The sequence below is a fragment of the Myotis myotis genome, unplaced genomic scaffold (genome assembly GCF_014108235.1).
Source record: "Myotis myotis isolate mMyoMyo1 unplaced genomic scaffold, mMyoMyo1.p scaffold_m19_p_3, whole genome shotgun sequence".
NCBI classification, from domain to species: domain Eukaryota; kingdom Metazoa; phylum Chordata; class Mammalia; order Chiroptera; family Vespertilionidae; genus Myotis; species Myotis myotis.
The window spans coordinates 122,657,603-122,670,120 of NW_023416335.1; the positions used below are offsets into that span (position 1 = coordinate 122,657,603).

The 12,518-nt window shown below is 42.6% G+C and overlaps 1 protein-coding gene across 2 annotated transcripts in view; it reads right to left on the minus strand.

Annotated features, from left to right (window-relative positions):
- Positions 1-844: 844 nt before the first annotated feature.
- The window catches only part of PARP11 (poly(ADP-ribose) polymerase family member 11), a 53,202-nt gene continuing 41,528 nt past the window's right edge, over positions 845-12,518 (minus strand). For both annotated transcript variants that reach the window (XM_036300873.1, XM_036300872.1), the window contains 2 exons: positions 3,034-3,185; positions 845-1,317 (listed from right to left, as the gene is read on the minus strand). In XM_036300873.1, coding sequence (XP_036156766.1) covers positions 1,001-1,317; positions 3,034-3,185 — 469 coding nt within the window. In that variant the 3' untranslated portion in view covers positions 845-1,000. The remainder of the gene's footprint in view (positions 1,318-3,033; positions 3,186-12,518) is intronic.

The following is a 12,518-nucleotide window of genomic DNA, read 5'->3' on the forward strand; positions in this document are numbered from 1 at the left end:
TTTCAAGAGAGTTAGCAGATTGTCAATTGCTACTGAAAGGAATAAACCAGATTTGTTCCATGCATCCAATGATTCAAAATGGGGAAATACAATTCGGAAGTGAATTTTATAAATCACTATTGAATAGCTGTGTGTGTGTGGTAGTTGGGAAGCAGATAAAAATATCTTACAAGTAATCACTGTCAGAACCCCAAAACAAAGGGAAAATATGTGTTTTAAATAGTAAATAAAAGTTTTGCTTTAAAGCTGCAATAAACACCTTGTGCAGCAAGTCTCAGTACAAGAATTCCAGAGCCTCGGTGGATGAACTGCAGGCTAACGACAGCTGCGGCACTTGTCAGTTCAGATGCAGGAGACAGCGGAGTGACAGGAACAATCTGAGGCTGCAGCCTGCGTCCTGGGCGGACAGAAGCAGGGCACTCTACCTTGATTTTCTCCTTCTGGCTTGTTTGGCAGGACTGCAAATAATTTTATTTCCTACTTCTCTCAAGAATACTCAGGCTGCTTCAAGGTTTCAGAAGACCAACAAAGCAACATGTAGATTGGTGGACAGGAACATCAGAATTCAACTTACAAAGGTTCAGTTCCTCTGAAGGAACCAGCTTATGTCTATAACTTATTTTCTGAACATATATAGGAATCAGTCTATCTCACCTGAAAACGTTCATCCTGATAACACACACAGAAACTTTGATAACTCTAAGTGACCATGCTAACTGAGACTCCGCTGATTCAGTTTTTAGTGGTATCTTTCACCGCAAGGTGTTAAAATGGCAATGGTGTCCATCTTTAACAAACAAGACGGTGAAAAACTAGCAGAAACAAAACAACAATAAAACCAACCTTAAAGCCAGTATGTCTTTTTATAGGGAGTCCACTTTTTTTCTCAAGTCGGTTTGAAAAGTGTCAGATAATTAACATTAGTGGCTAGATGACATGAGAGCAAGTCTTCCTGCAAGAAAGAATAAACTTCCTTGACCACTGAGATTTGTAAGTTGGATCAATGAAAGTCTATTAAGTACTCAGGATAGATCTGGTTGGCATCAAACACCACAAAGATCTTTGGATTCCAGGTGTCGTCCACACAGCTGTCATATAAGTTCACATAGCTACCGTCTTTGGAAGGAGGTCGCATGTATTTGGAGTCTCCATTTATATAATCTCCAATCAACACTCGAGCGAGAAACATAGATTTATATGTTCTAAACAGATGCCGATTTTGCAGGCTTACACCATGAATTTGGAATGTGTTTCCATGTTTTATGTCATCTTTGCAGAAGCGACTGGAGTAAGCAGCATCTCTAGCAAAATAGGTTCCTTAAAAAAAAAGAACCAAGAAAAAAGAAAGCCAAGATTAAAGACTACTCTGAAGAATACATGAAACACAAGAAAAAAACATTCTGTTAGGGCAGTGGTCGGCAAACTCATTAGTCAACAGAGCCATATATCAACAGTACGATGACTGAAATTTCTTTTGAGAGCCAAATTTTTTAAACTTAAACTATATAGGTAGGTACATTGTTATTAACTTAATTAGGGTACTCCTAAGGCTTAGGAAGAGCCACACTCAAGGGGCCAAAGAGCCGCCATGTGGCTTGCGAGCCACAGTTAGCTGACCATGGTTTAAGGGAATAGACACATGGAATTGTATAACAGAAATAGATGTGAAATTTCCTCCTATGTAGATCTTTAAGAACAGAAGTTTATCTGTTATGGATGGCTGTGATTCAGACTGCCATAGGGATAAATTTGTTAGTATGGACCAGTCCCCACCACCAACTCCATCATTCCACACCAAAAAGTAGTGCCAGACTTGTTTTCAAAAAAAAATCTTACAAAGAAATCCAATATGTGAGACTGATACAAACTATTTCTGTGATTAAAAGTGTGGCAGGACCTGAGTTTTAATTGTTTGGACTCCCTCCCATTTCTATGTCCTTCCACCGCTTTCCTCCCCCGCTTCCCTATACAGCAGCCACTGAAGCCCTGGAGAGCACAGTGGGAACTGCTGGTCTACAGAGATGATTTCAAACCCCAGGTACCGCATTTCCATGATACAGAGCAACAATCCAATGATATGTCTGGAAATAATAGAACTCTCTGTCCCGAGCGTGCAATGCTGTTCACATCGACCACCCAACAGAACAATTTCACTGGTTCATTGCCTATTTGGGAAAACTCAGTAAAGCATCTGACTCTTGGGAGGACTGACATCATTATGGGGACACTTACTCTAAAAATTTTTGAAAAGTAATTTCAATGTCTCGTATTACCCAGTACTGATGGGATTTATGTAACACTTTCCTGATCCTCTTACAGTTAAATAAATAAAATGGACTTTTTGGTAGTTATTTTTAAAATGTATTTACTTTTTAAAAATAGAGCACACCCTAATCCTAAATGGTAGTCAGTTCTCTTGATGGAAGTAAGGTACAAAGCAAGAACCAGCAAAATAAATGTGCATCCCTTACCTTTCCCCCTCATCTCCCTCCTTAATTTGCTTGGGTAGTAGGCATAAATTGGAGAACTTGGACTTTCATGACATTAGGAAAAAGGTGAGGATTTCCCCCATTATTCTTTATTGCTCATTAATATTCTTACCTATCTTTTTCTAAAAAAAAAAAACAAAAAAACAAAAAATACTAGTACCTAGACCTGTGCACAATGTACATTAATTGATTTGATAGTTCTCTCTTTATCTGACATAAAAGTTTTAGTTTTATCCAAGCAAAGGACTTATATGTGAAAATTAAATGTAATGCAAAAATCAGTGAACATGGACACGATGTCCTGCGAATGACTGGGAGCGGGGCTCGATCTAACCCGGCAGGGTATAAAGGTCTTACTTCTATCTTGTACATGCAGGAGGTGGCTTTTCTGTAGCTCAGAACCTCTGAGGGTGTGCTGGGAACCTTGTACATAACTTTTAACTTAATAACTGTCAAACCCCTGAATTACAGAACAGTCAATTATCTCTAAAGAGAGGAGATTTGCTCCTAGGACCTGAATCGAACCTGGAATTCTGATAATTACCTTTTCCAAAGAGCGCACCATGTATACCGTTTATCCTCCAATCAAAGTTATGAATGCAAATTGCTTCCACAAATTCACTGCTGGTACCATGAAACAGCATTTGTTCATTAATCTGAGGCACACCGCTTTTTTTTTTTAGTTGAGCCTTTTTCCTAAAAACACAATACACACAGACATAAAATACACAGAAATATACCATAAGTGGCAGTTATTAATTTTTCAAAGAGAAAAATTCAGTAGAAAACATGAACCAGAAAACCTTCTTTAACATAAATCATAAATGGACAAAGCAGCTCTGAAGAAGAATCTCAAATGCTCTTGGACACATAAGTCATCTCATCAGAAATTATTAGTTAACATTGAGACTTAAGGTTGAAAATTACACTCAAAACTATAGATATGTCAGATGATGCCCCATTATTAAAAAGGTGATTGCCTAAACCAGCCAAGTTTTACAGATGCCTAAAAATGGCACTTTAAACAATTAAATAATACAAAGTTCAGAGTCTTTAAACAGTGAATTCCTTGAGCAGGGACTATGCCTTAATCTTTTTATCCTCAGAGATTAGAAAATATTGGTTGAATTAAACTGAATTAAGTCAACCAGTTCAACCTCTTCCCAATGGACAAATCTCTTTTAACAATGTAGGGCTGATTGTAACAGTAAAAAACATACAAACAAACTGAAAACAGCTTAAAAATCTTTCACAGAAAAATGAGTAAATAATTACTTATTTATACATGAAAGTTAAAAGTAATAAACTAGACTTACATGTATTAACAAATAACTCTTGCAAAATAATGTTGAATATAAAAAGAATGTTGCAAAAAAAGGCATATGACTCAAAATAATACTGTATGTTGTATAAGTATACATGTATAGGTAATAAAGAATATAAAGATATGGACAAGAAGGTATCGCACCAACCTCACGAGGAAGAAAGAAAACAGGATGGGGTTGGGGTAAACACTTCACCTGTATCTGTAATGCTTTATATCTTAAAAAGAAAAACAAAACTGCTACAAAGAAGAAGAAAATGTGACAAATATTAAAATGTTAAATTTGATTGGTAGGTACACAGGTGTCTGTAAACTATCTGCTGCATTTTCATTTTAAAAACATTTCATAAAAACAATTTAAACATGAAAAAGAATCCCTCCCCCATTATATCTCTAAATAGCTATTTAACAGCTGCTTCAGTTCAGACCAGGGTCAAGTGCTCACAGCTTTGCAACACAGCACAACCTATCTGCAATCAGCTGTAATTGTGAGAAAGTATGTCCATCCTAATACAGTGGGGCCTTGACTTACGAGTTTAATTCATTCCGTGACGGAGCTCGTAACTCAAATTACTCGTATGTCAAATCAACAGTGAATGAGTGAGACACGTGATGCTGGGCTGATGTTGTGGCGTTCACTGTGACGTTCACTGCGCCAACTAGCGGTGGGGTATCTGAGGCTGGCTCGTAACCCGAATTTTATTTCGCAACTCAAAGCAAAAAATCAGCCGACAGACGGCTTGTATCTTAAAAAACTCATTAGTCGGGACACTTGTAAGTCAAGGCCCCACTATACTGAACCAAAATCTGCCTTCTTATTACTTCTATTGATTTGTCTTAGTTTTTCTGTTTTGAACACAGAACAATTCAAATATTCTTATACAAAACCACTCTGAAAATATCCAAAACTAACTATGAACACTGACCTTGGCTTTCTTTTCTAGGTTAAATATACACCACTAGAGGCCCAGTGAACAAAATTCGTGCATGGGTAGGGTCCCTCGGCTTGGCTGGTGAACAGGGTTGATCAGGGCCTTTGGCTGCCGGCTGGGGCCTTCCTTTGTTCCATGTCGCTCCCTGGTGGTCAGCGCATGTCATAGCGAGCAATCAAACTCCCGGCTGAACTCCCAAGGGGACACTTTGCATATTAGCCTTTTATATATAGACTAGAGGCCCAGTACACAAAATTTGTGCATGGGGGGGTGCACCCTCTCCAATCTGGGACCCCTTGGGGGATGTCTGACTGCCTCTCACAATCCAGGACTGCTGGCTCCTAACCGCTCGCCTGCCTGCCTGCCTGATCACCCTTAACCACCTCTGCCTGCCTGCCTGATTGCCCCTAACTGCTCCCCTACTGGCCTTATTGCCCCTAACTGCTCCCCTACTGGCCTGATTGCCCCTAACCACCTCTGCCTCACCCCACACCCGGGACCCAGGCTTCCCTCCCTCTGGCTGGCCGCAGACACCAGAACCTGGGCCGGCTTCACCCAAGCCGGCCGCAGCCACAGGGGACCGTGGGCAGTGGCTTCACCTGGGCCGCAGCCACAGGAGCCTGGGACCGTGGGGCGGGTGGCTTGTCCCTCTCCCAGGCTACAGGCACAGGCACAGCCGCTGGCGCCCGGAACCATGGGATGCGCGGCTTGTCTCTCTCCTGGCCGCAGGTGCAGGTGCAGCCGCTGGCGCTCGGGACCACAGGGCAGGCAGCTTGTCCCTCTCTTGGGCCACAGCCTGGCTGGTCCCCACTCCTCTGTCGAGAACTCATTTGTGCCTGGCTGGTCCCCATTCCTCTCTCCACAGTGTTGAGTGTCTGAGCCGTTATGGCGTGACAGCATGAGGGCATGATGATCATTTGCATATTAGCTCTTTATTATTAGGATTCCATCAGCTATTCCTCACTCAGCACGGCCTTTCTTTTTCCATCCTGGACAGCCCTTAGTTGACAAGAATCTGCTGGATCCCTTCTACTTTATAATGTTGGTAGGAATTAGTAGCAGAGTCCAGATATCTCAGACAGCACTGACTCTACCAGCACACACTGAATTTATTTTGAAGCAGGGGCACCACACTTTGATACGTCTGAGTCAATTAAAACTCCCAGAACTTTCTCAAACTAGACTCCTCTCAGCTTTCTATATTTGTATAACTGATTTACAAACTTAATGCAGTACTACATTTATTTCAATTAAGCTTTATTTTTAAATTCATGCACGGTGCGGTCCCTAGGCCTGGCTGGTGACCAAAGTGTGAGGTCTGGCATGGAAGGACAGGTCCCACCTGAGTCACTGCGCCCGAGTCCCTACTCGGAGATGTGGTGAGCGCGGCCGGGAGCTGCGGGTGGGGGCACAATAGACCTCTGGGCCGCCCAGTGGTGCCGCATGAAAGCTGGCAGGCAGCGTACTCTCTCCAGGCCAGCCTTGTAGACCGGCTCCTGTGTGAACCCATGGGGAGCCCGACCAGCCCCTGTGGTCCTGGTGGCTGCTACCTGGCTCACCTGGAAGAGGCTGCACGGGTGGGGGGGGGGGGGGGGCAGGCTCCTCACTGGCACCCAGCATCTGAGTGCAGGGTTTCCCCGATGCACAAGACCTGGCATCCCCAGGGAAGGTAGCAGGGGGTGTGAGAGTGAGCTCAGCAGGTAGCCCACATTCTCACCGACCCTCTGTCCTCATCACTCCCACCCCCAGGTAGCCAGCGAGAGGTCACAGCACCCCACCCAGGCACCGCGGGAAGTTGGTTGCCACCACCCACTCCCAGTTCCCTGTCCCAGCCTGGGACCCCGCCCCAATCAGGCGATCAGGGCCTGCCAGCTGGGGGTAGGGACCCAGGAAGTTGGCTGCCAGCCCCAAGGTGGGATCCCAGCCCTTGGCCCCCCGGGGAAAGGGGACGTGTCTGCTGCCACCCACCTCCAGTTCCCCATCTCAGCCCAGGGCCTGGCCCTGATCGGGCGATGGGGGCCTGCTGGCTCGGGGGAGGGACCGAGAGGTTGCCGGCAGGCCCCATCTGGCAATCGGGGCCTGGGGTCCCGGGGCAGCTCCTGCGTTGAGCGTCTGCCCCCTGGTGGTCAGTGCACATCATAGCGACCAGTCATTCCAGTCGTTCCATAGTAACAGTCGCTTAGGCTTTTATATATATAGATAGCAATTTAAAAATGCAGAATTTATTTTAAAAACTAACATGCAACTTAGTGATTATGCAGGGAAAAAGGGGATACTTGCATTTAAATGATGAAAGAATTGGAAATGTATATGGTTGTTCTCAAGAGTCATTTGGCAATACGTATTAAAATTTAATGTCTATGCTTTGATCTACTATTGATAGTCTTTTCAAACCATTAATCATAACTTAGAAGGATGTGTATTAAACAAATATTTTTGCAGAAAAAGCCAGCAAGTTTTCACTAACAATAAATTATGTCTTTTTTTAAACTTTATGTACTTACTTTTTAACCCTTTGAGTGCCAACCAATATCCTAGGAACTATGCTAAAATTGCCAAGGCATTTTTGATTTTTTTTTTGACCTCCACTGGTTTTTTTTCTTTCTTTTTTGTTTTATTACTTAAAGTATTACAAAGAGTATTACATATGTCTCCTTTTTTTCCCGCCCTTAACAATCCCCCAGCCTCCCCTACCCCCCAGTGTCTTATGTCCATTGGTTATGCTTATATGCATGCATACAAGTCCTTCGGTTGATCTCTTACCCGCCCCCCTCCCGCCCCTCAACCCTCCCCAGCTTTCCCGCTGTAGTTTGACAGTCTGTTCGAGGCAGCTCTGCCTCTGTATCTGTTTTTGTTCATAAGTTTATAATGGTCTTTATTATCCATGAGTGAGTGAGATCATGCGGTGTTTTTCCTTCATTGACTGGCTTATTTCACTTAGCATAATGCTCTCCAGTTCCATCCATGCTGTTGCAAATGGTAAGAATTCCTTCTTTTTTACAGCAGCATAGTATTCCATCATGTAGATGTACCACAGTTTTCTAATCCATTCATCTACTGATGGGCACTTAGGCTGTTTCCAGATCTTAGCTATGGTGAATTGTGCTGCTATGAACATATGGGTGCACATATCCTTTCTGATTGGTGTTTCTGGTTTCTTGGGATATATTCCCAGAAGTGAGATCACAGGGTCAAATAGGAGTTCCATTTTTAGTTTTTTGAGGAAACTCCACACTGTCTTCCATAGTGGCTGCACCAGTCTGCATTCCCACCAGCAGTGCACGAGGGTTCCTTTTTGTCTGCATCCTCTTCAGCATTTGTCGTTTGTTGATTTGTTGATGATAGCCATTCTGACAGGTGTGAGATGGTACCTCATTGTCATTTTGATTTGCATCTCTCAGATGATTAATGACTTGGAGCATGTTTTCATATGTCTCTTGGCCTTCTATATGTCCACTTTCGTAAAGTGTCTATTTAGGTCCTTTGCCCATTTAGTTTATTAGATTGTTTATCTTCCTTTTGTTAAGTCGTATGAGTTCCCTGTAAATTTTGGAGATTAAGCCCTTATCAGAGATAACATTGGCAAATATGTTCTCCCATGCAGTGGGCTTTCTTGTTGTTTTGTTGATGGTTTCTTTTGCTGTGCAGAAGCTTTTTATTTTGATGTAGTCCCATTTGTTAATTTTTCTCCTTAGTTTCCATTGCCCTAGGAGCTGTATCGGTAAAGATTTTGCTACAACAAATGTCTGCTATTTTGCTGCCTATGGCTTCTTCTAAGATTTTTATGGTTTCCCATCTTACGTTTAAGTCCTTCATCCATTTTGAGTTTATTTTTGTGTATGGTGTAAGTTGGTCATTTCTGAACTTACTAAAAGTATTGTAGCACCCACCTCTCAAAGATCTTTTAAGTTTGCCCACCCTCTCAGGGACTGGAATGCCAAAACGACTAAATTAGATGTGCTATGCACTCTGAGCAGCAGCAGGGATATCTTCATGGTCTGGATTGAACTATGTTTGCCTAGGTTTGAAACAGTGGTTCTCCATTCTGGCTGGATACTTGCAGAACTTTTTAAAGATAATGTCAGAACTTGGAGGTTCTGATGTGGTCAAGGGTGGGGATAAATAGCTCTACTTGTTAAGGAGCTCCACAGGTGATTCTGATATGCAGCCAGGGCTGAGGGTCTCTGATCTCAATCCACATTCTCCCATGTTCATAAGGAGATAACAGCTTTCATTGTTCTTTTTTCCTTGCCACCTTTTCCTGAATCAACTAAACCACTACCTCTCTCGACTCGTAAATGGCTGAAATAAGTCAAACAACATCCCTGTGATTTCCACAAATTCACACATTCTAACTAAGCCTTCAGCACTGATGGAAATCCTATAGTTCTCAAGTTAGCTTTTTCTCCCCCATTTTCCACAATGGCCATTTCAAATCGCTCCTTTTCCTCTATCTCTCCCTCTTACCCACACCTCCTTAATATCATTACCTATAGGGAACCTCAATTCTTATTTCACAAAGGAGACTGAAAGTATCAGGATGGAGCTCCCAACCTAATTCCTGTCCTCATCTCCTACTTCTCCTTACTTATAACGTAACTGGACCACCTTTGTCTAACTCCTAATACACATTCTATCCCATCACACCTCTTCAGGAGACTTAATCCATCAATTACCCTTGCCCCTCCTGTCCTTTAAACTCTCCCTCTCCATAGGCTCTTTCCTATTATAATGTAAACATGCTCATGTCTACCTGATGTTTTACTTCAAAAAACATAAAACAGAAACAGCCTTCCCAACTCTACATTACCCATCTTCTCAGATCTCTCAGTCTCTTCACTGCCAAGCTTCTTGAAATACTGGTCAACATTTGCTGTAAATACAATACACAGTGGGGCAAAAGTAGATTTACAGTTGTGAGTACCTGACCATTTATTAATTATTGTATTATTTTCCATCTGAAAAACTGTAAGCCTACTTCTGCCCAACCCTGTATAGCATCTACCAACATTGCTCTCATCAAAGGTGCCAATGACCTTTCTGTTACAGAATCCAAAGGATATCCTGTATAATAAAAGGCTAATGTGCAAATCGACCGAACAGTGGAATGACCGGTCGCTATGACATGCACTGACCACCAGGGGGCAGACACTCAGTGCAGGAGCTGCCCCCTGATGGTCATTGTGCTCCCACAGGGGGAGCACTGCTAAGTCAGAAGCCAGGCTCACGGCTGGTGAGTGCAGTGGTGGTGGTGGAAGCCTCTACTGCCTCTGCGGCAGCACTAAGGATGTCTGACTGCCAGCAGGGAGTGGGCCTAAGCTGGCAGTTGGACATCCCCCAAGGGCTCCCGGACTGCAAGAGGGCGCAGGCTGGGCTGAGGGACAACCTCCCCAAGTGCACGAATTTCATGCACTGGACCTCTAGTTGTCAATATTTATCTTACTTGGTTATTCTTCACTATGTGACCATGGATGACACCTACTTATGTAAACTACTTTCTTCCTTTGGCTTCTGTGATCACATTCCACTCATTTTCTTCCACCTTTTTTTGGTTGTTACTTCTCAGCTTCTTCCTTAGGTTTTCTCTTCCTCTGTCTATCCCTTCTAGAGTTCAGTCCTTGGACATCCTATTTTCTCTATCTACATAACATCCCTGGTCATCTTATCAATTCCTATGGCTTCTAATACCTGTTGGGGTCCCGCCCCAGCAAGTCCAGGGGTTCCCAAAGGTGTGGACAGAGTCGGTGAAGAAGGAATGACATGGAGACAGCGTTCAGATGATCAGCATAGCCAGGTTCTCTGGCCAGGTTCTCTTTTTATTCTCCTGTTACATCTGTATTTATACCATTTGATTTTAATCCTATTCATTCTATTCCAAAGGTTAGGGCATTTGTTATCTCCATTCCAAACCTGGACCTGCTGGGGCTGGACCCCAACAATTACCCACATTTCTTAACTACTCCAAAACCTTTATCTCTAGTCTACACCACTCTGCTAAGCTCCCAATCCACATATTAACTACTACTCCCTTCACATCCTCCCAAGACCAAAATCTGTTCCTACCCATATTTCCTTAGTCAACTAAAACAAGTCAGAAACTTCAATGTCATTTTTCCCATCTCCCTAACCCAACCCATTGCACACATTAAATTATGCACCAAACAACATCATTCTACATTCTTAATACCTCAAAGTTGTCCTCTTCACTCTTTCGGTCCACTTTGGTTCAAGCCTCCCAATTTGTCTCAGTTTAATTACTGAAACAATTTCCTACAATGGCCTCTCTGCTTCTGACTTTGATCCATTTAAACCAATTTCTAAGCTTCGGCACTACTGACATTTGGGGCTGGATATTTGTTCATTGTAGGAGGCTGTCTTGTGCACTGTACAATGTTTAGCATCCCTGGCCTTTACTGAGTAGATGTCAGTAGGATATCCCCATCCCACTGCAGGATAATAAGGATGTGTCCAGTCATTGCCAATACCCGCTGGTGGGCAAAATCACTCCTAACTGCTTTAAACCCCTATTCCACAATATAAACTGATGATTATTTTTCTAAAATGCAAATCAGACCCATCTCTTTCTTGCTTAAAATCCTACAATAGCTTTCCACTGTCCCAGAAAAATAATCCAAATCCTTTTGTTTGGTTTGTAAGCCCCGCATGGCCTGGCCCCTGCTAACTCTCTACCTTAACAGTGTGTCAGTCCAACTCAAGTAAGGCTACCAAAGAAAATCACACAACCACCCAGTGGCTCTACTACAAACTTCTGCATGTTCTATCTCTGGAGTACCTTTCTAGCCCTTCTTCAACATTCATCCTATTTTTTGTTCTATTTGAAATTCTGTCAATGTTCTACGTTCCCTCTCATAATCAACTTTGGCCCATGCTGCTCCCAAAGTCTGGGATGCCCTTCCCTTCTCCCACCTATGTCTAGCTTAAATGATCCCTGCTTTAGGAAGTGCTTCTTGATATTCCCCACTCCACAATACATATCCTACCTTTGTCAAGCAGGGTGCGTAGATACCCTCACCTTGTGCTCCAAGATACCCTGTGCTCCCGTCTACATTTTGTGGTTTGATAGCCTGGCCCCTTGTCTAAGCTACAGTCCTATACCCTGTTATATCCCAAGTGCCCAGAATAAAGCCTGTCACAAAGTAGGAGTTAAAACATATTTTTAGAAAAAGGGAGGAAGTAAGAAAGGCCTGGACAACATGCAAACTGATGCATGATGCACTCAAGTGGTAAGTCACAGGTTACATGACAATGAGATCGACTCGGTTACATCAGTTCTTCAGGGAGATGACAACATGACAGGCTGTCTTCATAATGAGACTTAGTATTTTCTATCACAGTAGGTGGCAGATTCATTTGCCATCACAGATTTCTAGACACTGACATTACATAAAATCATAAAGGGCATCAACAGTAAACTGATTTCATAAAATCTTCATATAAAATGTTGGGGAGTCACTGTACATTTTATCACTAGGATTTAACTGAAGACTCAAATTAGGAGGGAGACTAATATGAACTCCACTTCGGAGGCCAGATTAAACATAATGAAGTAAGATTTCATCAGACCATCTGAGAAAAAACTTTATTCACTGAGAGAATAAAATAAAAGGGAGAGAGGCTTCCATCTTCCTCTAAAAACAAATTACCCAAACAAGAACTGAATAAAACCTTCTAAACTCAGTACTATCAGAAATAAAAGTTGGTTTGGTCCAAAGACTCAAAATTATAAAGAATAGAGCTGAAAACTCCTTATTT